The sequence below is a fragment of the Metschnikowia bicuspidata genome, assembly GCF_001664035.1.
Source record: "Metschnikowia bicuspidata var. bicuspidata NRRL YB-4993 chromosome Unknown METBIscaffold_2, whole genome shotgun sequence".
NCBI classification, from domain to species: Eukaryota; Fungi; Ascomycota; class Pichiomycetes; order Serinales; family Metschnikowiaceae; genus Metschnikowia; species Metschnikowia bicuspidata.
Genome location: NW_017387732.1, coordinates 1,878,735 through 1,905,793, shown reverse-complemented (window position 1 = coordinate 1,905,793; position 27,059 = coordinate 1,878,735). Strand labels below are relative to the sequence as shown.

Sequence of the window (27,059 nt, the reverse complement as noted above, 5' to 3'; positions counted from 1 at the left end):
TTAGCGCGTCCTCAGCTAAAGGAACTCTTTTCTTCTCTACGGAAACTGGGGGATCTGCAGAAACATGATGGTGCGAGAAAACGCGGGTTGATATAAACTAGCTATATACTGGCTGGGTCTCTCTAGGCAGAATTTGTATCCCAGACCACAGCTGAGGGTGGTTCGACAGACTTGTCATTTTGACAGCCTTCGTGATCGGCGCGCGCACGACCCAAACGGGCGGTACGGGTGTGGCACAAATGGGCGGTACGGGTGTGGCACAAGCGTGCGGTACGGGTGTGGGCGCGCGCCCCACGTATCTCCACAGTCCACTGATAAAGCACCTCCACAACACTTCTACCACGATAGCGCCACCGCACCCAATCCCTTCTTTTTGCATGCAGCACACTCTGTGAAATGTCCCGTACGTTCCAGTTGCAGCTTGTGCGCAAAACACTCACTGACTTGGGCTACGCAGATGTGGCGGATATGCTTGCGCAGCGTCTAGCCGCGGAGCCCGACACGTTTCCTGAGGGTGACTTTGTCGCAGATCCGTTGCTCCAGCTCATTCGCGCGGGCGACTATGACGCTCTCTGCGGTCTCTTTTCAGGGCCTTGCGGTGGAAATGGTGTGAAAACCGACGTGGCTGATGCCTCCGAGAACATCGACGAGCTCGGCTCTGGCCCTGCAACCACTACGTCTGTTGCGTCTTTGAGTGCGAACGAGCGCACGTTGGCCCATTACTTGGTCTTGCGTGCGTCGTTTCTCGAGCGAATCTTGTATATCGTGCTTGGCTCCGCGCCGCCCGAGGCCGCCACAGATGCGTTCCGCTTCCTCCAAGAACGCGTCTCGGTGGCGTTCGATGCCATCGACAGACACGACGTGAGCGTGCCCTTTGTGCTTAAACTTTCCAAGGAGCGTGAGAGCGCCTTATTGTTGCCGTTGGCAATGTCGCCGCCCAAAAGAGACCAGATAGAAACGGCCTTGTTCAACGCGTCCGTGCTCCTTGCCCTGGTCAAATCTCCCCACGGCAGTTTGCGCGACGACTGCTCGTACGTGGCGCGCCTTAGAATGGCGCTCGCGTCCGTGTTGCGCCATGCGGTGGGCCTTCCAAAGTCTGATGGCACCACCTCCGCGCTATCTGATTACTCAAATATCCCTGACGACTGCCTCTCCGAAATCATCCACAAGGCGGCGCTTTATAACGAGTCGCAGTCGCTCTACCATTTGCCCTCGCGCGCACTACGTCCAAAAGAGGAGAACCCCATTGGCGAGTACGTAGTTCTGGAACGTGCCACTAGAGACGACCTCCCTATCCATCTATTATACACACTCTCTCATCACACTGACGAGGTGTGGTTTGCGCGGTTTTCGCCTTCAGGACGATTCTTGGCGACAGGGTCTTTGGATGGGACATGTATGCTCTATGACGTCACTGACAACTTCAGGCTTCTCGCCGAGTTGGACCCTAATGCAGAAAACGAGCTCGCAGCATTTGTCAAGGACTCGTATGTGCCGCCTTTGGACAAGAAAAAAGGAATCATATACTTTTCATGGGAACCCCACGAGAGATATATTGTCACATGCTGCCTTGACACCGTGGTCCGTGTCTGGAACATTGAACACATTGTGCCAAGGAGACGCGTCACAAGATCCATGAACGGCTCCGAAAGCGCGGTGCTTGTCTCTTGTTTTACTTTAGGTGAGCGTATGCGTACGTGGCCATGCGAGTTTCTTAAATACGAGAAAGAAGCCACTCCGCATTTCATAGTGGGCTCGCCAGATAAAGTTCTTAAGGTGTTTTCGATTGATGGAGAGGAAGTCCTAGATTTCTACAGCGATGCTGACGAGTGGCTGTCAATCTTGGGTGAGGATCCCTCGCCAATGTCTGCAGCGTCTACGGAAATTCCCAGTAGCAGCCAGGGCGCAAGGAGAACAGATGAAGCTAGTCATGTGTCATCTGAAGAAACAGGTACTAGTGGTGATGGTGCCAGTCAATTCAACCGAATCAACGATCTCGCAATCACACCAAATGGCAGAGTTCTTATCACGGCCAATAATGATAAGCAGGTATTTTTCTACAAGATACCTAATCTTTTTGACCCCTCTACCACGACATTCAGAATTGCGCTGTTGAGTCTCAACGGGCGCCTTACCTCATGCAGTATTTCTGCTGATGGAAGGTTCATGCTTCTTAGCATCGCCCCTGAAGAGTTGCAGCTATGGGATATTTCTCCACTTGAAAATTTTGAGAAACCGTTTTTGAAACAAAAGTTCTTGGGTCAGAGTCAAACCATCTACATGGTGCGTTCGTGTTTTGGATACCTACAGAGCCCCAACACGAGGGAAGAATTAGTGCTTAGCGGGAGTGACGATGGTTACATTTACATTTGGAAAGTTGAAACAGGGCAATTGATTACACGAGTAAAAGGTCACGAAGGATTGTGCAATTCTGTGGACTGGAATAGGTATTACTTCTCAAAAACGGGCAAAGATTACGGCCTGTATTGGTGCTCGGTGGGGGATGACAATCTTGTGAAGATATGGGGTCCTAAAGAACTGCACCTGAAAACTACGAATTTGACATGTTAGTTGTTAAATATGAGAAATAGTGACTCATGTTCATATCTTTTATTGACTTGACTCTAGTTAACTCTACTTGGAATCTCTACAACTCATCGTGCTCCTCAATCTCCTCTTCATCTTCAGAAACAACGGAGGCGTCTTCCTCCGCGGCATCCTCAGTGTTGCCGGCGCTCGACACCTTGGTCGTCTCGATAAACTCTTTGAAAGACTCCAACTCTCTGGCATTGTTGTAGACGACACCGAGTCTCAAGCCGGTCTTAGGGTCTTTCTCGCCGTTGGCAGGGTACAAAATAACAGTTGGGTAACCCTCAATGTTGTGTGGGACAGCAACATCGTTAAGCGTATGATCAATCTTGGCCACAACAACACTGTCATCATTCTCCTTGTAGTAAGCACCCAACTCAGACCAAGTAGGAGCCAACTTCTTGCAGTGACCACACCATGGAGCGAAGTACTCGACAATAATGTTCTTGGACTCGTCGGCAAGCACGTCGTCGTAGTTGTGGGCAACCAACTTTTCGACGTTCTCATCGTAGTCTTCATCCTCGGAAGTTGGCAATGGCTCCGACTTGATAATTGGCTCAGCCTCGCCCGCCAAGAACGAGTCGATAAACTCCTCAATAGTCTTTGTGGATGGAGATGGATGCTCCACTTGATTGATACCGTACTTTCTGCCGTTGGAGTTGTCTTGAATAGCAAACAATGGCACAACCAGTGGGTCCATGTTCAAGATCTCGGCGTGACGACCAAACTGGGTGGCGTCCAAGCCCACAAAGTGGATCTTGCCACGCAACTCCTTACCCTTTTCCGCGAAAAAGGCCTCGACAGCGGCTCTTTGCTCTGGGGTCTCGTAGAAGTAGTAGCCCAATGGCATGGTGGAGCCCATGTAGACCATGTACGTGTCTCTGTTGATGTCCCCGAAATCAGGCACCTGTGCGTGCGTGGCCCACTCGGTGAACTCCTCGTGGGTGAAGTTGTCACCGGAGAAGACGCGCGCGTCATCAAATTGGCCAGGGTGGACGAGCAAGTAGTGTGCCTTGTCGGCGGCAAACTCGAGGCCCGTCAACTTGGCGAGCTCGGCGATCGAGGTGTCGTCCTCGAGCGAGAAGTGAGAACGGTGGCGTCTTTGGAGCAGGGCGATCTCACCGAAAGTCTCGTTGAAAGCGGCGGCAGCAGCGTGAGCAGCTTTGGGGAGAACCTGCACAACAAATGGCTTGATCTCGGCCTCGGCTCTCTCGACGAAAGAGGTGAAGTCGGAGACGATGTTGACAGGGGACTGAGACATCTTGATCATGTAGTCGACGATGCCGGCGGAGTCACGTGGCCCTTCGTAGTCGTCTGGCTGCTGGTAGGGGCCGCGGGCAAGCTTCATGGTGGGGTAGCCCTTGATTTCGTGCTGTCTGCACAACTCCTCCTCTTCCACACAGTTGACCTGGCCCAATTTGACTTTGGGCAAGGACTCGCTCAACTCGTCTGCGGCCTTCGCAAACTGAGGGCCCAAAGTCTTACAGTGACCACACCATGGCGCGAAAAATTCCATCAAAACCATGGGGTTTTCTTCCAAAGTCTGTTTAAAGTTCTGGGCAGTCAATTTCAAGACCGCCGAATCAGGGGAGGCAATGGCCGCTTCGTCCAGACCGCCGGCGGCTGAAACAAGAGAAACCGAGGCGAGAAGCGCGGCGATTGCCAGCGTAGAGAATTTCCAGAACTGCATTTTAATAGATGCTCTTTGTTTGTGATTTCTGGGGTTTTTTGGGGTGCCAATACCTGGTATTTGTGGTTGGTAGCAGACGGCCGTAAAAAAGAGGTGGGCGGTTATTTAAATGATGGTGGAGGCAAACAAGGAACACGGTGGAAGAAAACGCGCGTCACGTGGCAAAGGACACGTATCATTGGGCGCGGGTGCAGGAGTACCGTTTGGACGGCCGAGGGTGGCTGTGGAGGTGCACGGTCAGGTGACAGACCTAGTGGCGTAAATTGGTGAGGGCAGCTCGAAGTGATTATTGTTTTTTTTTTTTTTGCTGGACTTTCTTTGACGCTTCGTGCTTCAATTATGAACTGCCGACTTGTTAATATTGAATGTTGGTAGAAAATCCCGAGGCGGGTGTCTAGTGTCTAAAAGCTAATTGACAGAAGCTTATACTAGTAAGATGTTGGGGACTTCACCAAACATAGGGGTTCTATTACTATGTGACCACTGGCTTTTAAAGGAATCTACAGGAGTTCTGTTCCACTTTTGTACATTTTATCAAGAGGCCATGTGAAAGGAATGCCTAAAGAGGAGAGATTATTGTTCAAGCTAATTTCTGACGGATATCGCGATATTGGAAGTGCATATGGCCAAATATGCGCTTACAGGGACCATCTTGTTGAGTTGACACCAGGGACCTCACAGGCTCGAGTTGGATTCTGATGAATATTGTATCACGCAAGCAAAACAAATCACACACTCACTTGGAATATATTTGCTAGTGATGAGTAGATATTCGAGGATAAGTTTTTTATTTCTTTAAAAATGCGTCTGTCAATTATGAGCTTTTTCTCCAGGACACGTTTCCTTCTTTGGATTTGTTCAGAGCAGGAGACGGCCAGGTGTCTTGCAAAGCCAAATTGGTACATGAAATATAAAACTAATAGCTGATGCATAGCAGAGAGCGATATAAATGCATCAAATATATGCCCATGTTTCATCCCTACGGCACTATACTGATTCTAGATGAATCTCTGGCGTTTGATGCGTTTTATTTTCGTTAGGAGAAGAAACACTGAAACAACTTTGAGACGCGGCCTGAACCATGAAAAAACAACAACATTATGCTTGAATTCAAGCGGGATAAGGGGGTCGTGATAATTATTTGTTTCCCTGAGCTCTTGTGTTTCGAGCCGGAGCTCACACCGGAAGCATTTGTGGAGATTCTGAAAAGGAGCCTCATATTTATCCAATTAAAAAACGCGTGGCCCATTTCATGACCCAGTGACCCAGGAGGATATTTGGATTACTTTCACCACGGGTGCTTGGATCTCTGGGCGCGGTTTTGAACTATGATTGTGAGGAACCTCTTTTGATGTTGCCGAGAATATATGAGACAGGATTCTTGAGCTAGTTCAATTCTGTTGACACAGCCTCAGACAGCTCTGGGATTCTAAAACAAGGAGCATCAAATAAATGATTGCCCTGTGCAAAAACAAAGGTCTGAATATGAAAGCACATACTGATCATGTGGGCCGATGTGCTCGTCCCCCATATAGGAAGTCTCGATGGGGGACAAACTATACAATGTTGTTTAAATTAGAATTGACGGTACGGCACGTGGCCATCAGAAAGCAGCACCAGATAAACGTGACATCCCCATTTTAGGCACGTGCTTTGCAAATCGTGGGAGGAGAAAAAGTCTATTGGTATCGTACTGCATAATTTTGTGATGGTGTTCCATCACCCCAGGGGTGCGTCTTTCTTTGCCGCCTGGGACACGAGAACTTACCATTCCGATATGTTGACGCCAAAGTGACATTCCTCTAATTCGAGTAATTTAGTGTCGTATTGTCGGTACCTCTGTAAATGCTTGGAAGCGGGCTTGTGAAAACATCACAGAACGTCTCAAAACAGTAACCACGAGCTCCGTCGAAAAGGTGACATGGGCCCTTGTTGTATATCTTCTGAGCTCTCTGTTATTCCTCGAAAGACGTCTCAGTTCAGATTCTGACCTGAAACGAATTCCAAATCTGGTACTTGCGCATGTTCTTTTCATCATGCAGATACGCTGGTTTCGCCTGCGCGGTGCCCCTAAGCGCAGAATCCCGTAGTTCGGACATGTGAGCTTACACGGCGGCACGTCAATGTCAATGTGCAGAACGCCGCCTTAACCCATCAGTTCGTTGCACACGAAAGGATTTATTATACCAACGAGATATCTGCAAAACGCTGGAACTTATTCGGCCCGCTGTTTTAGAAAATTGCCAGATATATCGAATTTTCAGTATGCCTCCAAAATTGCTAGATATGCTGCATGCCCGTGCCGCACCACCTAATGCACGGGAGCCGGCCGCGTCATTTCAACTCACTTCGTCTAGGGTGTCTGGAAATGGCGGTTGTGCGTCAGTGTATCTGTTGCAACTGAATCCTAATCTGCTAGCCGGGAAATGTAGTTTATAAGTGACCCGTGGGGTTCCGGAAACCTGAATGTTTTTGAAAACATATAGCCATGAAGCCGAACGCTGTGTTCTTTGTTGTCCTCCAGCTGGCTGCGGCATTGGCTGTCCTAGACTCAGAGCTAGCCTCTTCGTGCATATACTACATGAAGAATTTCAACTGGGATTGCGGAGATAAAGGCCAAGCCAACAGACAATACAGGTGCCGGTGTCAGAATATCGACTGGGTCGGGTCCGTGGCCAATTGCATCGAGATGCAGAGCACGAACACCCATGAAATCAGCCATGCTTGGAAACACTTGTCAACACAATGCTTGCAAAAGTCCGGCTTACGTTATACCGTAGACCGGCTTGCAGAGTACCTGCAGAATGCCTCCCAGTACATGCAAGCGGCACCCGCCAATATTTCCATCCGGATAGAAACGCCTATATCTCCAGACACTTCCACACTTAAGAAGTATCAAGCGTCGTTCAGAGATCTCAGCCATCACGTGTTCAAGGCACAGTGGCTTGGCTGGGGGCTTGTTTTCTATTGGGCCGCGTACATCGGATATCTCACGGCAGCCAATATTCTTTGGGTGTGGTTCCGCGTGTCGTTGTTTCCTAAACCTGTCAGGCAGTGGTACCAGAAGTACATGCTAAAGCCGACATTTATTCTTGGGCTTCTGATCTGGGATGTCCTGCTCGCGACAGGCTTTGTAGCCCAGGCGATTTTGAGCACCTCTTTATCGTATACCGTGACGCGTCCAAACATGTACATCGACGATGCATATCGCCTCACGCTCGAGTTGCTTGCCAACAGGAGTGCCGTGCTTTCTGTCTCTTTGATGCCGGTGGTGTATGTTTTTGGACTTCGAAACAACCCATTTTGCTGGACCACTGGGCTACCGCAGGCTACATTTATTCGGTACCATAAAGTCGTGGCCATTGTGATGGCAATTGAAATCTTGGTGCATTCTATCGCATGGTCCGTCTACGCCGTAGTCTTTGAAGGCTATGCCGACATGGTTCTGGAAGCCTACTGGCGGTGGGGTATGGTGGCCACGACTGTTCTGATTTTAATGTTGAGCCAGAGCGTGTCGTGTATCCGCAATGCAATGTACGAGACATTCTTGGTGATTCACAAGGTGTTTGGCTCGGTTTTCATTGTAAGCATGTGGCAACACTGCTCTCTTCTTGGCTGGATGGGCTGGGTTTATGCAACCATTGCCCTCGCCACATACGAACGAGTTGCAAGACTATTCAAGACTTTCTTCATCAACGGAGGGTTCCAGAAAATCACAATCAATGTGATAGATAGCAGGGTCATCAAAGTGAACGTGGCAAAATCGGCACTCCACGACACTTTCTACCAGCCCGGGTCGCATGTGTTTGTTTCGTTCTACCACTGGCCCATTTGGCACCGATGCTGGCAGTCCCACCCATTTACCATAATCTGCTCACCCGTGGAAAATCAGGGTGTTTTCGTGATGTACATCCGCATCAAAAAGGGCACCACTGCCGCCCTCGCCAAATTGAAAGGCGATGACAAGGGTACTGTTTGCATGTGGCTGTTGATAGAGGGCCCGTACGGAAATGGCGTATCTAAGTTCCAAGCTAATGAACAGCTAGTGGGGATTGCAGGTGGACTTGGCGTATGTGCATTGCTCCCGACGTTCCATCAAAACCCTCAAGACTCGATGCTCTACTGGTCCGTCAACAATACGACGGACATTGCGTACTTAGATCTGAATTTGAGGCATTTGATTTCTCAAGGCTGCCAAGTGCACGTTTATCTCACAAGAAATGAGAAAGAAAAGCCAAGCACGGAGGAAGTCAAATGGAATTATGTGACTGTCTTGGGGGAGAGACCCAGAGTGGCAGAATGGGTGACTGAAAGTATCAAACGGGGTATTTGTATGCAAAAAACAGACACGTATGTGCTATCATGCGGGCCAGGTCTTATGGACGGGGATGTGCAAAGAAGCGTGAGTGAAAACACGAGAGTTGATCTGCACCACAACGTGCATTTTCATCGTGAGAATTACCAGTGGTAAGATGCCACATAGAGACTGCGGTGGGAGAGAAGTGAACCGCGATAAATAAGAATATGTGGTAAGTTCCGAACTTCACGTACTACAGTGTTCGACATTGTATGATTGGAGATAACCTGAACTAGGACCTGCTCAGGAATCTGGCTGTTTGTGTTTTTGATCGTCTGCAATCAAATGGGCTCAGTCAGGATCAACCTCTGGGGCTCGAGCTGATGGCTGTTGTTTGGCAGATTCATCTTATTGAAGGAACACCATATAGGTTGAAGCCTGTTTTGCCTTTCTGAAAGGTCCCAACTAGCACCTCGAGACTGATGGTTCAGGTAAGCGCGTATTTGTATATACGCAATTCTACCATGAGTGCCGTCTGCCAACAAGTCGAACTTCCCATAGAGTGTCCTTCCTATTTACAGGGTCTTCCCCTACAAATTCACACAATAGGATACATACGTGCGATTATATATGTTATTCTAGGGAGTCATTGATACATAGTAGTACCGACACGTATTTGTCCCGTGAAGTCCCTCATACGAAAACGTGTACACGATTCCCAGATACGTAGCTAGTGTCAAAGCACGGCATTACCACTTCTCATCATTACAGCCTCGATGGCCATCTTGACACGTGATTGTGTAGATACTGAATATTCGGTCATCACTTCGTATTGTCGGCAAATGTATGAATCCACGCGCATGTCACCTAAACATGCATGGTCTTCAAGCCCAACCATGCAGTGGTATGCTGCATGCAGCCGTCATTCTGCATCTCCTGGGCTTGAAATGCATGGCTGGATGTTAGCCGCGAGACGCTGCCGCTCCATCACAGCTAATTTCATGGCACATTTTCAAGACCCAGCAAATTTAATATCATTCCAGCAAGTTAGGTTCCTCGTTGAAGATTAGCCACGAGTGCACGCGCTCACTTTTATGATGTTTATGGAATTGGGAGAATACGAGTCAGCATGTTCGATCTGTGTTCTGAAAGGCACACACTTGACCAGGACGTTTGTAAGACTATGGGTAATTCTCATTCATGATGAAAGACTTTGGAAATGATATACAAAGATATTGCGCCATTTGCGTTTTGAACCTGTGCTATCTACACTGTTATGTAACCTCGATTGAACCGCATTGGGGTAGGGAATACGATGCTGATATAAGCGAGGAAAAGGGAAGGTGAGGAAAGGAAGAACGAGGAGTAAAGAATTACCCATTTTACCCATTTTGCTTCTCAGTAGCCATGTTTTGAATATAGCTAGTAGGGCACATGTAGCTTGAACTAGGCACGACCCCATGTGACAGCCCGCGGCCATCGGTTAAGATAATGTACCACCAGGTGGTTTTAGTACTACAGCGCTTAGCAGAGGTAAGATGAAATGTATCCCGTAACTTAGCACAAATAGATAGAAAAAAGTTTAGATCCCCCTGATGTTTTCAAAGAAGACTTTTAATGGCATAGTGAATAGCACTCTATGGCTGCAAACTTTTTGGGGAGGCAACCTAGCTGAAAACAACGCTATTGATACGCCGATTACAAACGCCATCACCAGCTACCTTTTATCTTCTTGACTACACAGAAAAATACAGTTTCTGGATGCTTCTGCTAGGTTTATTTGTTTTTGTGTGTTCAGTATGTTTTCAGATCGGGGATCCGAGGCGATTTACAGCACGGACCACTGGCGGGGACCACCAGACCCGTGCATCCCACTGCGAGCGACATGGGCTCAATAAAAAAAAAAAACTCCACGTGCTAAAGCAACAACCAAGCACGGCACGCAACTACACCTAGCACGCCGAGAACCGCCCAATTACCGCCACAGCGGCCGCATCTCACATTCTTAATTGAAACTCACTGTGCCAGTACATCCACTCACAAACAGAATATACAATGGTGAACGCGCTCCCGCCCATCGTCATTGACAATGGCCTGAGCACTACGCGTGCTGGGTTTGCCCTGGAGGAATTGCCTTCGCTTGTATTCAACACCAACTACGTGGTAGGCTCTGACGGAACACCTGCGTTTGGCGATGAGGCCATTGTCGAGAACGCCGGCGCCGATGTGATGACAATCATGGACGATGGCGTCGTGTACAACACCGACAACGCCCGGCACAACTGGGATCACGTGTTCCGGAACTTGGATGGCAGCAATGGTGCCAACGCCAGCGAGCACGCGCTCATGGCCACCGAAAACGTATGGACTGCGAACAAGACGCGTGCCCAGATGGCGCAGATTGCGTTTGAAGACTTCCAGGTACCCCTCTTTTCATTGGTCAAGACACCGTTGGCCCAGCTCTACCAGATGGGCCGGTCCAGTGGCTTGGTCATTGATGTCGGCAGCGCTGTCGCGTCCGTGACGCCGATTTTAGACGGTATTATCCAGCAGAAATCGAGCTTCCACTCCAAGTACGCTGGTGACTTCCTTAGCTTGCATTGTTTGCGCAGCTTGGAGGCCAAGTTGAGTGCCCCGGGTACCCAGCTTGACTACACAAAGTTGATGCCATCGCAGTTCCAGACCAGCGCCCTCTCGGAGTCGTTCAAGCAGTACCACGTCACACAACATCTCTTGGGCCACTTCAAGCACACTATGCTTTCCACGGCAGAAGCGCCACCCGGAATGCCAGCTTCGAACTCATATTACCCGCTGGCGCCCCACCAGCGTCCTGCGCTGTTCCAACTTCCAGATGGCACCCACGTCTCGTACACTGACCAGGAGCTTACGAACTTGACAGAGCCGCTATTTGTACCACATGCGTACCCCTTGGCCGGCCTCACGCTCCCAGAGCCTGCTTTCAACAAAGCTGGGTCACACGGTGTCTCGAACTTGGCCTTGTTTTCCATCAAGAACTTGGAAGCCGCGTTTTTGGCTTCCATGGGTAGCGAAAGCCAAGGCGCCAACGCCAGTGCACGGTTTAACGAAATCTTGCGCCAACTTTTCAGCAGCACTTTAATCACGGGAGGCACTGCATTGGTGCCAGGCTTTGCTGATCGCGTTTGCGGCGACCTCAGTCGAACGGCGCCACAGCTTTTGCCCGGGTATATTGTCACAGGATCATACAAGCTATACATCAGCCCATTGCGGAACCACAACACAGGCAGCCTCAACGACATCTTCGACAAGAAATTCGGGGCATGGCTTGGCGCGGCCAACTTGGCGTCGATGCTCCGGGAGAACACCGAGACCGAGTCCTCCAGCATGGGTATTGCTCTCGACAACTGGTTTGTGTCGAAGGCCGACTACGAGGAGATGGGCGAGGACTTGATTGCTGAGAAGTTCAAGTGAAGGCGCCGCAGAGACGGTTACGGAATTCATTCTATCATTAAATAGCGATACAAGAGTCAGTTTCCAGCTAGCCTACTGGTCCTTCCAGGTCACGTACTTATTATCGTACTGGGACGAGTCGCCATGCACGGCCAACACGCGTTTCACCTTGTCAGCTACTCCCAACTTTTGGTGAGTCTTTGCCTCGAAGTGCTTGACGACCTCGCTTGGCGTGGGCAAGTACGATCTGTTGGAGCCATCTTGACCCACGATGTAATCATGAATCTGCCCGTTTGTAGGTAAGCCCATGTTAAAGATGTAGTTCTTGAAGTTAACTCCAAAGAAGTTATTGATCATGGGCTTGGAAAGCATGGCAGTGTAAACGGATGAAGAAGTGAGTTTCTGGACACGGGACGCATCGTATGCAGCCCACTCCGGCAAGCTAGGCTCTTTGATTTTGTCAAGGAGCTTGTGCTTCACGCCCTTGACGAAGTCGTTTACTTCGGGCTTGGCATTCATCATGTTGGTGGAGGTGATCAATTCCAACTCCAACTGCTTTTGAAGTGTGTTCTCGAGGCCACGGTTCAACAACTCAAAAGCGACGCGCACACACGTGGGAGACTTGGCGGCCAAGCGCTCGTAAGTCTTGAGGCCAAACTCGGTACCGGAGTTTTTGAATGACGCAAGCACATCCTCGAAAGACTTTTGAGAAAACGACTTGTTGATGAGGGAAATATCCTCGGCAGACAAGTGGAACTTGTAGTTCTCAGGCAACTTTGTCAGGGCGAACTCTTCGATAACAGAGTTCATCTGCACAAAGAAGTCCTTTTGAGACCGGAGGTTAGAGGCTTCATTAGCAGAGCCGTTAATCACAGGGGGGTTGAGGTTCGAGATACGAGTAGTCATTTGCGAAAGGCGCTCAGCGGGCACGTAGTGTGTGGCAAAGCCGGCCATGTATGCGTCTGCGCCGCTCAAGACCTCACCCGTCAAAGCGTAGTAGTAGCCTAGCTTGTCGTCGAGACGAGGCAAAAAGAACGTCGTTCCAACATCAGGGAAAAAGCCGATGTCCATCTCCGGCATGGCCAACTTTGTGTTTTCCGTGGCAACGCGGAAGGGCGCGTGCACGGAAAGCCCGACACCGCCACCCATGGTGACACCGTCCATAATGGCCACACATGGCTTGGAGTACGTGGCAATCAAGAAGTTCATGTTGTATTCTTGCTGGAAGAAGTCCATGGCGTACAGCGGATTGCCCTGTAAGATCTGCAGCGCACATTCGGCCACATCGCCGCCAGCACAGAGGGCCTTGGGCGAGGAGGATGTCAAGATGATGGAGTTGCACACGTCCAGCTTGGCGTACTCGGTCAAGCGCGGCACGATTTTCAGCACCATCAGCGTGTTGAGCGAGTTGAGTTTGTGGGTCCGGTTGAGCGTGATTACACGGGCCATGTTCTTGTTGGTGAACAACACGTCGTCCGCGACGTGGCCGGAAGTTGACGCCATTCGAATGGTTCTATGGAAAATACCGGCGGAGTGTTTGGTGGCGGCTACCATTTGGTGGGTTATGTATGTACAAGCGGGGGCGGGGTTGGATATATGGAACCTGCGGTGGGGGTGCCCAAGATCCGGGGGCAGGCCGGGTGCGCATGAGGAGAAGCCCGTGAAAATTTTCGCGCATGGCTGCCGGGGGTGGAAACAGCGCGCATGGGCAATTTGGGCCGGAACAAAAAACGTGGGGTAACTCGTTGCCGGGTCTCGGATTTAGCAACATTGGCTGGTGGGGCTCATGTGGCTGCAAGACGTGCCAAGGGGGTGTTGACGGATGCAACTTTGTGACGGCCACTAGAACTTTGATTGTTTTCTGGGCTTGTGTTATTTTTTTTTTGTATGGCGAAGCATGCCTGTGGTGACGGCCTTTAGATAAGGTTATACTTTATTGCTTGGACAGGCCATTTTGAAAGCATGTGTTATGTTTCAGTGTAGAGCACGAAAGTCTCCCAAAATGGTGAGTGTTTATTTTGTGTTGACTTTCGAATCCTTTGTTTGTACACGGTTTTGTCTTCCTGGCGGGAGTTGGTGGCTCACCTTGCACCCGGCTTTCAGTCGCCGTGTGTGTTTATTTCTATAACAGGACTGAAAGATTACGATGAATTAAATGAACAAGCAGGATCGGTCAGCTGTAGACAAGCTGCGAAGAGTACAAGAGGACTGAAAGCACAAGCCCTTTTTGTAGTGGGAAAGAAAAAATGGATATGCAAAAGCTGGCAGCACCCTGAAACAAAAGAGCCGCCAGTCCCTCACAGCCAGTCCCTCGCAGCCAGTCCACCACGTGATTCCTGGGACGCGCGGCTCTCAATTCACTCAGGGAGTGATTTGCTAGAAGTTGGCGAGATAAGCGAAATGATTGTAAGTGCACCATCCATATAGACCTGCGGTTCACAGGTGAAGCTGCAGGTGACGAATGAGGATCAGAGATATCAATCCATCTCATTCACTTATAGACGTTGTACAACAACAGTTTCAAGTCCCCAAGATAGTCAGTTTCTCAACCATCATATCAAAACGAGCCCCAGCAAAATTCGATTTGCTACTGGCAGAGAATGCATTCCCCTGAAAAAGGATACATTTCGGGTGTTGATGAAACTTGTATTGCCGATGAAGTCTGTAGTGATTGGTCCGATAGGCTGGCCTGCGATGTCCTTCCCCTGCTATAATGCAATGATGCAGCGAGCGAATTTGCGGATGTATGGCCCAAGATTGTTTCTGCTTTCACAAGGACAGTAGTCTGCCACAGCCAGGCCTTGGAGTGAGACAGCTGTGGAAATGCTGGACCAGATGATATAGCGGACCAGATGATATGCTGGTCGTTTCCTTTGGAGAGGCAGTCTATGTTCAGACCGTGGCAGATATACAGCGTGACCTCAATGGCAGCGGTAGCCACGCCGCTGTCAATCTAGGGAGACATTCAAGCGGCGAATTGTCAAAAAGATACGGGAGCACCATATCATCAAGAGCAGCTTAGGTGACCGCTAAACGTGGCGTTTGCTGGCTTCGACGGCCATAGTCTCTGAGTATTTTTTCATGTGCAGAATACAGTCTGACTGACGAAAGGAGCCACGCAACAGTTCTTCTTGACGGGGCTGTTTAGCCTCTGCAAGACTTGGCACAGAGACCGTGTGAGTCTTGGTGGCGGCTGCAGCCAAAAACTCTTGCAGACGCGCTTCTCACCAGCCCGGCGACCAATGAGGATCCAGCCTTGATGCCCGGGCCGGGTACAAGACGCTGATGATAGACACAAGACACTGAGCACCGGCTCAAGGCGCCGACCGCCCTTCGCCCTGTGCGTCGCCGTAAAAGGTGTTCAGGAGCAATAGGGTGCACTCAGTCCTCTCGTCAGAGCCGGCCGGCGGTATGCGATACTGGTAGAGCGTCCCCGTGCTGTAAGATGCCAACATCAAGACGCCCGAGGCGCTGAAGCCGATCTCAACGCTCTTTGGCCGTGAGTGGCCCGCGGCGGCGTCAGGGACCTTGACGTACGCAAACGACCGCCGCGGCTTCTCCCAGATGAGGCTCAGGAGATACTGCTTGTAGGGAAGCCGCTTCACGAGCAGCTTCGTGTACAGGTTGCTGATGAGCTTCGACGGCGTCTTGAGCGCCGACAAGTACGACTGGTCCTTGGAGCGCTTTCGGCGCGCCCGCTGGGCCTCGGGCTCCTTCAGCAAGAGGAGATTGGCGAGGTTCTCGTTCAAGTCCTCCAGTGAGGAGAGCCGCGCGCTATGCTCGTCGCCAGGGCCGTCGCCAATGTCCGCGGACGTATCCAAGCTGGCCCCAGGCTCGGGTGGCGTCGTCAAAGCAGGGTGTGCGCAGCGCATCGAGAACAAGTGCACGGTCCCGCTTTCCGACGCACATCCAAGCACCGCCAGGTCCAAACTGAACGCAAGCGCGTTGATCCGCGCAGAATGGTGGCCGCGCCGGAGATTGGTGACCTGCGGGAGCAGCAATCGCGCCGCCGGCCCCTGTCCTGCCTCCGCATGGATATGGGCCACGCGGAGAATGGTACCTTTGGCCGACGCTGTGGCGATGTACTTGCTGCCGCTGGAAATGGCGATCCGCGTGACCGGCGAGTCGTGCGCCTTGTACACGAGCCGCGGCTGGAGGCCTACGGTGTCGTAGACCACGACCCAGCCGCCCAGGTCCTGCCGGAGGTCCGCGAGGCTTTGCAAGGGGTTCTTGGCAAGGCGGGCCTGCTCGTTTTTGTGCGTGAGCTCGACCCACGGGCCAAGCGGCATGGAGGCGGCCGGCCCGCCGGAAAGGAGCTCGGGGTCCGTGGGCAGGCACGCGCCCAGGTCCGCGCCTGCCGGCTGGCTGTTGAGCAAGTCCGTGTGCTCGGTGATGGCCTGCAACGGGAGCACCAAGAGCGACGCGTCGTCGGGGCTGAGCGCCGCTACCACGGGGCGCCCGCCCGGCGCGTCTTGCGCGGGCACAAACGCGCCCACCTCCAAGACCTTGACGAGCCGGACGCTGCCTAAGTCGTAGATGTAGATCTGGCCGGCGTCGACGAACACAACGAGCCGCCGGCGGTTGAGCCGCACGTCGCGGATCGGCAGGGGGAACGCCAACTCGCAGATCTTGGCGTGCTGCTTCAAGTTGTGGATTTGCAACACGCGGCGGTCGTTTTCGGCGCCGCTGTTGGTGCCGCTGGTTTGCGGCACGATGATCGTGAGCGACGTCAGAAATAGCATTCTGGCGAGCGCCGCGCCAGCAGGGGGCTGCGGGCCGCGGTCGGCCGAGCCGCGGGGCAGCACATAGAACTCGCCAAAAGGATCGCAGTTGAAAATCCGGAGGTGCTCGGCGGTTGAAACCAGGAGGCTGGTGACGTCCTGGTTGAAGCTCAAGTCGTTCATGGAATGGGCGTGCGGCGGGTCTTTTGGGGTCACGCTTTATATTTTCCACAAGGTCTTGATGTGCTAGATCTGGGGGGCTCGAGAGGGCTGGATGTCGGTGGGGGCTTGCTGCCGAATGTTGTATGATGTATTTCCTAGGAGCTCTCAGGGCAAGTCTGGGGTCGCACCGGCCGCGGGGGGTCACGTGACCGCCGGCAAGGTGGTGTTTGGCCCCGAGCAGACGGCCGAGATAAATTCTTGCTGTTCTTCCGAGAGATGGAAGCCGGCCAGCGGCTTCTACCGATTTAGGACCCGTTTCCCGGGTTTGGGGGCCCGGCCGCCCGGCCTATATTACTGCGCGTCACGTGACTTGGACATGGCTGGGTGCGTCCGCGAAGCCAGTGATTTATACCTGGCCAGGTCTCTTGGAGATGTTGGACAGAAAATGCAAGGATTCAAAAGATTCCCGATGAGGCCCGAGGCCGCTGAGTCCTAGGAAATTATGCACAAAGTCTGGAAAGGTGCAAACCAAAGACCAATATTTTCCTTCGGTATATAGGCCTTGACGCAGGGCACTATGATCTTCTAGGCTAGCCTATTCATGACCAGACTCTTCGAGCTCTGGGTGACTTGGATGTTTCTCAACTAAAGGATGGAAAAGTCTTGGGTCAGTTCCTGCCGTCTGTAAATCCCCCAGGCTTCCCTGCTAGAGCCTTTCTCTTTTCTTTAATGGGTCACTTTTTAATGTGCTGATATTTCCCGGTGAAAACCTAGAGTATCACGGCATCAGGCACACGATCAGGGCGCTCTCGCGTCTTAGTGTTGCCTGCTTTTCGACACCATGGGAGAGTAGAGCTTCGGAATTCTTTTCTGTTTCTCTTAGTTTATTGCGGATGGGCTAAATGTTTTGTGGAGGCTGCCGTATACAAGAAGCTATTTTTTACCATACCACATTAAAAGCTTTTCTATGAAATGGAAAAAGCTCGCCATATTCGTAGCAAATATGTGCCTATCTACACATGTGCGGAAATAGTGCCGGACTGTGAAGCTGTGGGGACAACGTATTTTTCGCCTTTGAACTTACGTCGCTTCTGGTTTCGACTAGTCAACGCCAACTCAAAGAATTCCAGATTACTGAATGTTAGCAGATTTATCTTCAAAATAGTGGAAGATTCTCAGGTCATCACCAATGGTAGTGACAAAGTATCACTTCTGTGATACCCATCAGCACGGGAAGACCGTCGGTGGACTCTTCGGCCACACTCGACAAACCTCAGTTAATGAAGCTGGACATAGGGTTACACCAAAGATTGAGCCATGCATGTTTAAGTAAAAGAATCTAATGATGTTATGTATAGAAAATGTGAACGGCTCACCAGCTCACTTCTTGTTTATTTGACAGAACGTTGCTAAATGATACCGCCTGGCAAATTTGCAGGCGCCAAGATATGTGACATCACCTCTTGAAATATGCGAAAACAGAACGTATTTCTGATACTTCAGATATATGGTCTATTCACTGGTGCTCGGAGACTGTATACGTATAGAAGCATGCCATGTAAAGATGTGGAACGAAGCCATATATTCTCCTGCCTCTTGTTGCCCAGCTCCATGAAGACTATCCAAACCAATCATAATTTCTTTCCCACGGTACAGCGCTGGGTCAGTTCACCCATATGAACCTAGTCCTCGAAGAGTAGACATATAGTATGATGGCAACTGTTTCAAGTAGCTTCAATAGTTTGCCGTTGTACAAAGGCCGCAGCTTGACATGGCTCGGATAGTAGAGAAAACACTACACGTTCTGTTTTGTAGACAACATATCTTTTAACACCGGGTGTCTTGACTTTGCCGGTTTCGCATTCCACCTGTATCTTCAGTGCCTCTGGGAATACCGTAGCTAGCCCAGACTCGTACAAAACCTCCAAGCCAATGAATGGCCATGATTTTTTTTTTGAAAACTGGCCCATGCCAAAGTTGACCTGAAGTTTTTGGCTCCAGCTTTAGCCGCAAAACTCTTTCTAAGGCATCTGGGACTTCAGCTCAGAACAATTTGCACCCATTCTTCGCAACCTCCTGTAATTTGGCGACATCAGTAGAAGTGATAAAAATCACTAGTCTGATGAGTTGAGTACTAGTGGGCAGGGTGGTATTTGATCAACGAATGTCCTTCACCGCTATTATTCCCAGCTTTGTTTCCAGGACTGTCCTTGCACAGATGCAATATCTCTGCTCCAAACGTATCTGTAGCATCTACTCGGAAGACGTAGAAGGGTGGCGATGAATTCCATTCCAGATTTGAAGTGAGCAGGATAATTCTGCATTGCAAATACATGTCCTAATCCGGCAGTCACCGGAGACATCGCCAAAGAACCAGATATACAAAAGTGGGATCTTGCTCCTACGGCTTCATGTATGAATAACAATTACGGTATGATTTCTTTCTCCTATTCATCTTGAAGCATTTCGGTGAGCAGATGCAGGCTAGTAGTGAAGGTTCTTGCCCACAGTAAAGGTTTGTGTCAAGAGTAAAGGTTTTTGCCAGCAGTAAAAGTTCTTGCCAATTGTGGAGGTCCCATTTCATGTATCTGTGGTGCTTGCACTATACCAGAAACATCACAGTGAGTGGTTTTTCACGATGAGTTCAAAGTGACACTGGAGGCTGGCAGCTTGAAAATGTCAGTCGGCCCCGCCTCTTTCTGCTTGAACATTCTTAACACTCATAGCCCACAACTTGATATTTTGACTGTTCCAAGTCGGGGCACCAAGATTACGATGGTGCTTGAATTACTACTCGATCTTTAAGGTGTCAGTCTTTTAAATACTGACTCATCCTTGCAGGCTTAGCTATATCACCACGACGCATGCCACGAGAATCAGCGCAAATTGCCTGCCAGAAGTGTATAGACTCCTGTCCCATCTCAAGTAATAGCTCCACTTATAGTTTTTCTTCCTTGCCTTTGTATTGAGATATCTAGTGACGTGCACCCACTTGTGGGCTGTACACCCGTTCTACAAACTGACAATAATGTACATCTGATGGCATCAGCACTGACTTGCATTTGTATAATCATTCGAATATTGTAGCACTCAATTGACGGAGCAATCAGCATCCCGTCAGCCCATCAGCCCATCAGCATCCATTCAACAGGCCAGTGGATCCATTGAATAGACTTGTGGACTACAGACCAAAACACCTGGAACTAGACGGAGTCCCTGGGTGGCGCTGTCCGAGAAACACCAAAAGCCCATATTGATATCCGTTTCCTCTCCAGCTTCTTCTCTGACGTTATCACCCCCGACACTTACTCGTCCACCTCCTCCAAAGTGACAGTCCTCCCTTGGGCGCCCGAGCTTTTCTGCACACCTGAGGCAGTGGCCTGGGCCACAGCCTCGGGCTGCGTGACAGCAGCAGCCCTCTTTTTCTTCGACTTCTTTTCGGAGGGCCCGCTCCACGCATACAAGGGCTGGAAACTCTCAAAAAAGCCGCAGTCGGCAAACAAGTTGGGGTACAACCAGAACGCGTGGGGCAACGCCACGAAGGTCACCACAAAGATGATCAAGCGCACAATGGCCATGGCGAAAAAGAGCCCTAGGAGCCCTAAGCAGCCCATGGACAAGTACCACACCCCGATCCTCATGAACACCGGCCACAACGGGAAGAGAATCACCGCAAACACCGCGGCAATCATCAAGAAGCCATACAAAACTAAATAGGGGTTGGGTTTCTGGTACGTCCACGCGTAGTACGCGTCGGGGTCCAACGTCGCTTTGGTGGTGGGACGCAACGTGGGCTTCTGCCTGTTGGGCACCCAGCCTTTCACGGCCTTGATTTCATGGTAGTGCAACTTCTCGACGGGCACCAAGAGCCGCGCCAGAATGAATTGCACAAACATCTTTGCAACCTCCTGTTCGTTTGGAATCAGCACGAGCTGGTTCTTGCCGTCCGCGCTTTTCTTCTTGTAGTCGTCGCTCAAAAGGGCCCGCTTCATGCGCTTGAAGCGGAAAAAGTCAACCTCTTCTTTGTTGTTCAACAAGCCGCCACGCATTTTGAGCATGCTGTTGCCTCTGAGATAATTGGCCACGTTCATGATCACGGGCGATCTCTCTTGGTTAAGAGGCACCTGGGTTTCGCCCGCTGCAGGCCCGTGAGCACCCACCGCTGGATTGTTGGCCGCCATATCTTCTTTTTTTTACGGAAGCTGCTGGGAAATAGGCGTGGTTTGGAAAAGAAGCGGAATCCAAAAGAGTGAATACGTATCCGTTATGTTAAGCGCAGCCGGTAGACGTGTGCTGGTGCACGGGTGCAGGAGCCATTGGCGGAGAATAGACAAAACACCGAATATTGCCAAGCGACTTGGTTGAGATGCCCTTCTTCAGTTGCAGACCAGCTGGACGCAAAAATCGATTTTTTGAGCTGGTTTAGAGTGGCATAGAACGGGTGGTTTGGTGGCATGTAGTTGGTGTCGATTCTTTCGCGGTGCATGTTGGTGATTTCGATTGTCGTGGAGGGAAAACTGTTTGTGAGTACGTTGGTATGTTTTCTGAATCGAAACCATAGGTGTAGATCAATACTGAAGAAGTGGGCTCTGTTTCCATACATCAAGCACGGACCCGCCGTTATGGAAACGCTGTTCCATCCAGAGTACCGTGCCTCGTTTTAGAAATTGGCGATAACGATTGAAGGGCTAGTTTCCATGGCGGGCCTCTTTTTCGAGTGCTCTCGAAGTTCAATCTGATTTGGCCACTTCGTGAATCAAATTGAGGGCAACAATAAGACGGGGGCGAATGTGGGAGCAATTCTTTAATTTGTTGCAAATTATCACCTTGATAGCTACATGCAATGAGAAATTAGCAACTTTTTGTAGTCCTGATCTTGGCTGCTCTATCTTAGCTCTTGCATCTGGTTTCGTGCTTCGCCACATCCCAAATCACTTGACCTCAATGACCATCGCCAGATGTAGTGATATCAGATCAGGTCTTGTCAAGTTTCTTTAAAAAGAAAAACATGTATCCACCACTGCAATAACCATCACTCCATCTTTCCATGACCTGTCCTGAATCCTTGAGTGTGGTATCTACTGTGTACAATGACAGAAATCAAGATATCATCTGCTTGAGCACTCGCCCATATTTGGGACGACACGATGAAAGAGTTTGCACTCAAAATACACATACCCAGACTCTTGTAATCACAACATACCACGGGCTTACTTTTTCTCTCTTCTCAAGAATAGATGTTTTTTCTTCGCAGGTGATGATTTCCCCTGTGCCGTCAAGTTTGACATGCTCGAGCTTCTTGGCTGCATCAGCGGACGAGGCATGGAGCAGGGCGGTGAGGCAGGCGGCGCAAAGGCAGAATCCGCAGCGTAGTATGGGGCCGGCCCCTCGCTATACTCGTCCACATCGTCCTCTATCGCTTCCTCATAGCAAGGGATTTTCAGGAGTGTGGCCAAATCAAGTATTTTCGCAGACGCATCAGCCTTTGGAGGGACAAAGTCAAAGTATCCACCCATGGGCGCCGCGCCTACGCTGTTGGCCCGAAGCTGTTCAATGGGCGACAGCGGGCTGTTGTAATCAAACACTGTGTCTTTCTTGTGACTGTTGTAAACCGGAGGCGCCGGGTCCTCGTCCTCGTCTTCCTCGTACCCCTCGGCCGATGCGCCTTCAAGGCTTTCGGAGCGAGAATTGACGGGGTCTCTGGCGGGAAATAATACATCTTCTGCGGAGTCGTCTGGAGCCGGCACAAAGTGTCCGTTACTATCCACATCCATGTGCCTGGCCGTTACGTGCCCGTGAGTCGGGCTCATGTAGATCACGACAGGAAGGAATGCCCGGAGCTCCGACACATGGCCGTCCAGGTTCCGCATGTGGATTCCGACTCGCAAGCGGTGTCTGACGGAAACGAGACTGCTTTTGATGGAGCAGGTCTGTGTGATCTCGGACAACGAACAAGGAAGCTGATACATGCCCTGCACCTGCCAGTGGTCCTGGCCAATGTCCGGGTTGGGGCACAAGACCTTGCGCCGGGCAAGCACTTCTTCAGCAAGTGGCGACCGCCCAGATATGCCGCTCACATATGAGGTTTGCACGATCTCCGCGTACATGGACTTGAACGAAAGGCCCTTGGTAAGAGGCACAATGATGAGCTTGATGGGCACCAGGGACCCAAGCGCGATACCTTTGTGGGGCGCAGACACCTTGAAGTCGATCTTGCCGGGCCACGTGTTGGCATAGTCAATTGAGTCGTATCGGTTCACGTTCCTTGGGTGCAAGGTGCGCACAATGCGGACGTGCGTGGCCTTCTTGAAGGGACGGTCAAAGCGGCCTCGCTCCACCACACACTCGAGCTTGTATCTGATTTTTCCTGCCGCCAAGCTCTCCACCGATTCGGGTGTGTTGGCCGGAAGAAAGAACGAGAACGGCAAGGTATAGTTGCCATTGGGAAGCAAGAACGAGTGCCCCCGGCCCCAGGCACCCGCATACGCGGGGCACGGCGTGCCGTCAATTCCCGCCCGCGGGACCCGGACGAGCGACGACTCCGGGTTCTTGAAGAGCAGCGGCTGCGACTTGGTTTTGTGGAACGCCGGCCGCTTCCCACCCGGTGGAGTATGGGTGTCTGTATGCAAGGAGGCGAGGTCAGTGAACGAGTTGTCATGTGACTTGCGGGCAAGCAGGTCCACGTAGTGGTACTTGGCCACCAGGTCGGCGTAGTTGCCGAAGTGAAGCTCGCCGTTGGGCAGGCAGAGAAGATTGGGCCACACCACCCTCATCACACAGTTGCGCTCCGAAATGGGCACGCCCGCGAATCCATCGAACAACCTGCTCTCGTACTCGACGTCTTGGTCGCCGGTGAGCACAAGCCGGATCCTTTTCACATGCAAGTCCAGCTTGGTCAGGAGCTTCACGCATCCATGGAGCGGGATGTTCTCCACCTCGGCCTCGTTGCCCTTGACCAACACGGTGTTTTTCAAGCCGTGAGTTTTGAGCTTGATTTCAAAGAGCGCCAAGTCCTTGGCGTGGTCTTTCTCGTGCAAGAACATCACGCGGTATGGTTCTGTGGCAGACAATTGGATGGCACGTCAGATGTCTAAAGGCCACTCAGATGCCAATCAATTATGCGAACTTCTTTTTTTTTTTGTTCGCAAGAAACACTACCCGGTGCTTTCGGCCAGATACGGGAGCGCAATTCTCACCCACGCCAGAAATGAAGGTGGGTCCGGGTCACCCCACTTTCGGATATGGCTTAAGTTTGGCATCTCGCTTGCTATTTCTGCGACCTTCTGGGTCGGCAAGCTTTTCCGCGGTGCGGCTTCTGTACCGAAGCTTCTACACCTGTACACCGGCATGGGCAGCGGTGCCAGAATACGGCTCTGTCCTGGCCAGTCGTGCCGTTCCCAATACCACAAGGGAACTGTGTGATTTCTGGTTGAGCTTATATTGGTGGGCACTGAAGACTAGCGTGTTGCCCGTGTCTCCACGTGTATCCTGCATATGCTTGTTTTCAGCCCGAAAAGGGCTCGAAATCACAGCGCCTGGCGTTGCTAGTACTGAAGCGGGGCTTAGAAATGGGTACACTTTCCATTGGTTCGGAAATTGGAGTTGCGTCTTCACGCGGGCAGCAAACCGGATTTGATGAAGGATATACAGGGCCTGTCGAATGCAAGTCATCTTTATTTCTGCTTTTCTGAATTTGGACGTGATTCCCGCCGGGTGTCTCATAAGATGTGCGCAGCCGTATCCTTGAGGAGTATACAGAAGACTGGATTATGTGCAGAAGGCAATCATGCACTTGCGGGTCAGACGCGGCTCAATCTCCGGTTTGATAATACGAATGCGAATCTACCGTAGTCCACAGTTTGTAGCGATGCTTTAATGGACAAAAGCCAGCGGCTTAAGAAAAGGCTCTTTCTCTTTATGTTCATGATATGCCGGATCAAATGCCTAATATATATTGAGCGGATTGACTTTGGAAGTGATTACATCTTTAGAAGAACTTGGTTCGTTATGTTGCTTCGGCTACCGCAGATAAAGAATCTCTACTGCGTGCTAATACATTAGCTGATGACTTCAGATTCTTGTTTCCAGTCGAACGTACTTGTAATCGTCACCGGCATTCAAATCTTTTCAGGACCTGGTAGAGAATGCATGAGATCATAAGCCAATAGTAAAACTCTGCTCCTTGTTCTCTTTTATACAAACACTACATTCACAAGGTATAAACTGGCTCAATATATGTAGTACGAAAAATCGGATAAAAGCCTTATCAGCGTTCCAATCGTATTAACCTTGTGCACAAACAACCATAAATATTTCACAAGAAAGATTCGAGTTGGCTGGCTGCTCTGGGTATTTTCCAATGCCGAGATTTACAGAGTTTATGCAATATCCTGATGATGGTCAGCGTTTTAAAAAGACATACCAGCTAAAAGAAAGTTCAATTTTGTCCCAATTGAAGATTATCAGCCGTGAGATCGAGACTTGGATACAAAGTTCAAAAACGCTTCAAGAAGCCCCATAAGTTTTTCATTGTGAGTTGAGTGCATAACTAAATAAGAATACACTACTGCAAGCCTGCCCAATTTCCTCGTCCACACAGATCCTCGCACCAGACCTTACAAGCGACACTCCCGATTTCAGGCGGCAGCCAGAGCTGGCTGTTTTGGCAATGTCATGCGTCACTCATAAACGGCGCCAAATGTGCCACTATACACACCCCTCTATACTCAAAACACAATTGGAAAGCAGCCTCAATTCACCAGGCACAAATCTAAACACAGATGAGATGTAAGTCACGTCCCACGGCGTATGGCTCCTGCGCCATGGTACTCATATCCAGCGCTTCTTCGCATGATGTTCGGAATTGGACTGCTCGTGAAGACTCCCTCGGCAGTGGACTTTTTCCGTTTGCAAGCGGGGCTGCTCATGAACAAGCTCTCAAAAACAGCTCTCTTTTGATGTTGCCCTGGGTCTCCAACAGCTGAGCCCGTTTCCGCTCTGGACGTTGGCCTATGTTTGTTAATACTCAGGCACGCGTCATCAACCCCAACTGAGCGCTCTTCAAATGACATACACCCACGAGAACGGCCACCCTTAGTCTTTGCCAAAACTGAGTCTCGGGTTTGTAGATTCTTGCCCACCTGGCGAGCCCTCTCGGCAATCTTTCTCACCCTGGACAGCATTAGTTCTCTCGAGCGCCTTTCCCTGTGATACTCTTTGGCAGCCATCATCGATTCGAGAGCCACTTTGGCTTTATATTTCTTATGCTGTTCCTTGAGCTCCCGGACATACTGGCTTGCTCTTTTCGCCTCGAGCATGGCCTCGGCTCTAGAATCCTCGAGGTTTTCAAGCGCCTTGCAGTGAAGACGGTCTTTCTCAAGCGCCCTTTCTTCAAAGGCCCGAAGCTGGTCATACATCGTGTGGCGCAAATTCGTGAAGCACAAGTTGGAGTGAAACTTGAAACTATTCAACTCGTCCTCAAGCCTCAGGCAAAGGTCGTCCATACACCTCTTGGAATTCTGGGGCGCGATGTGGGTGCTGGTAGAGAGGATCGGCTGTTCCTGGCTTCCAATTCGTCTGTTTTCATTGACCAAAGGAAAAGCACGTTGGTCTGATGGATTTACGCGCCAAAGCACGGAAAACATGGGCTCCATCAACTCAACCTCACTGGCCATCCCGTGATCTGCTTCTTCTTCTCCTTCAGATAACGAGGAATAATTACTCGACGAGAATGGGCGTAAATTCATGAAGAAAAAAAAAGATGAAGTATGGATCTGGTAGTCTGACAAGAACGTGTATTGAAACCGGAAGAAAACAAGCTTGTTCGCAGCCATTTGTGCGCGTCGGGCAGCGTGGTATTTTGCACCCATTCCATGAGTCGTGAATTCTGGTGCGGAAAAAGAGAGCTATGTTCCAGTCGACATAGAGGTTGTCTATTCCTAAAATGATCACAAAACGTTGCTTGGACGAATGCCCAACTCTAAAAACAAAAATGACATTTTGCTTTTGACGATTCCAAAATCACACAAATCAGCCACATGTGTGAAAAAATATACCTACGCGAAGCTGCCCTTTTCAACAATGTAATATTAGTGGCTTACGCCATTTCATTAGCCCAAAGAATACTCTCCATGCGTTCTTCACTCTATTTTAGGGCTGACCAGTCAACACA

The 27,059-nt window shown here is 50.5% G+C and overlaps 9 protein-coding genes across 9 annotated transcripts; 3 read left to right on the top strand and 6 right to left on the bottom strand.

Annotated features, from left to right (window-relative positions):
- Nucleotides 1–396: 396 nt before the first annotated feature.
- METBIDRAFT_77822 (glucose-induced degradation complex subunit) lies at nt 397–2,571 on the top strand (the record flags this gene model as incomplete). Its single annotated transcript, XM_018858774.1, has 2 exons — nt 397–993; nt 1,096–2,571. The coding sequence occupies 2 exons, from the start codon at nt 397–399 to the stop codon at nt 2,569–2,571; spliced, it is 2,073 nt and encodes a 690-aa protein (XP_018712912.1).
- Nucleotides 2,572–2,647: 76 nt separating this feature from the next.
- Nucleotides 2,648–4,279, bottom strand: PDI1 (protein disulfide isomerase; the record flags this gene model as incomplete). The annotated part of the gene is made up of 1 exon (XM_018857228.1): nt 2,648–4,279. One exon carries the CDS (start codon nt 4,277–4,279, stop codon nt 2,648–2,650), a length of 1,632 nt encoding a protein of 543 aa, XP_018712911.1.
- A 2,450-nt stretch (nt 4,280–6,729) lies between these two features.
- METBIDRAFT_68148 (ferric reductase family protein) lies at nt 6,730–8,750 on the top strand (the record flags this gene model as incomplete). The annotated part of the gene is made up of 1 exon (XM_018858369.1): nt 6,730–8,750. Exon 1 carries the CDS (start codon nt 6,768–6,770, stop codon nt 8,748–8,750), a length of 1,983 nt encoding a protein of 660 aa, XP_018712910.1. The 5' UTR covers nt 6,730–6,767.
- A 1,881-nt stretch (nt 8,751–10,631) lies between these two features.
- On the top strand, nt 10,632–12,026 carry METBIDRAFT_11251 (uncharacterized protein; the record flags this gene model as incomplete). The annotated part of the gene is made up of 1 exon (XM_018853944.1): nt 10,632–12,026. One exon carries the CDS (start codon nt 10,632–10,634, stop codon nt 12,024–12,026), a length of 1,395 nt encoding a protein of 464 aa, XP_018712909.1.
- A 72-nt stretch (nt 12,027–12,098) lies between these two features.
- On the bottom strand, nt 12,099–13,508 carry EHD3 (mitochondrial 37S ribosomal protein mS47; the record flags this gene model as incomplete). The annotated part of the gene is made up of 1 exon (XM_018857233.1): nt 12,099–13,508. One exon carries the CDS (start codon nt 13,506–13,508, stop codon nt 12,099–12,101), a length of 1,410 nt encoding a protein of 469 aa, XP_018712908.1.
- Nucleotides 13,509–15,319: 1,811 nt separating this feature from the next.
- On the bottom strand, nt 15,320–16,909 carry METBIDRAFT_38811 (uncharacterized protein; the record flags this gene model as incomplete). The annotated part of the gene is made up of 1 exon (XM_018857051.1): nt 15,320–16,909. One exon carries the CDS (start codon nt 16,907–16,909, stop codon nt 15,320–15,322), a length of 1,590 nt encoding a protein of 529 aa, XP_018712907.1.
- Nucleotides 16,910–20,193: 3,284 nt separating this feature from the next.
- SEC62 (Sec63 complex subunit) lies at nt 20,194–21,069 on the bottom strand (the record flags this gene model as incomplete). Its single annotated transcript, XM_018857062.1, has 1 exon — nt 20,194–21,069. The coding sequence occupies one exon, from the start codon at nt 21,067–21,069 to the stop codon at nt 20,194–20,196; it is 876 nt and encodes a 291-aa protein (XP_018712906.1).
- A 1,029-nt stretch (nt 21,070–22,098) lies between these two features.
- METBIDRAFT_11247 (uncharacterized protein) lies at nt 22,099–23,931 on the bottom strand (the record flags this gene model as incomplete). Its single annotated transcript, XM_018853943.1, has 1 exon — nt 22,099–23,931. One exon carries the CDS (start codon nt 23,929–23,931, stop codon nt 22,099–22,101), a length of 1,833 nt encoding a protein of 610 aa, XP_018712905.1.
- Nucleotides 23,932–25,680: 1,749 nt separating this feature from the next.
- Nucleotides 25,681–26,757, bottom strand: METBIDRAFT_11246 (uncharacterized protein; the record flags this gene model as incomplete). The annotated part of the gene is made up of 1 exon (XM_018853942.1): nt 25,681–26,757. The coding sequence occupies one exon, from the start codon at nt 26,755–26,757 to the stop codon at nt 25,681–25,683; it is 1,077 nt and encodes a 358-aa protein (XP_018712904.1).
- Nucleotides 26,758–27,059: the final 302 nt, after the last annotated feature.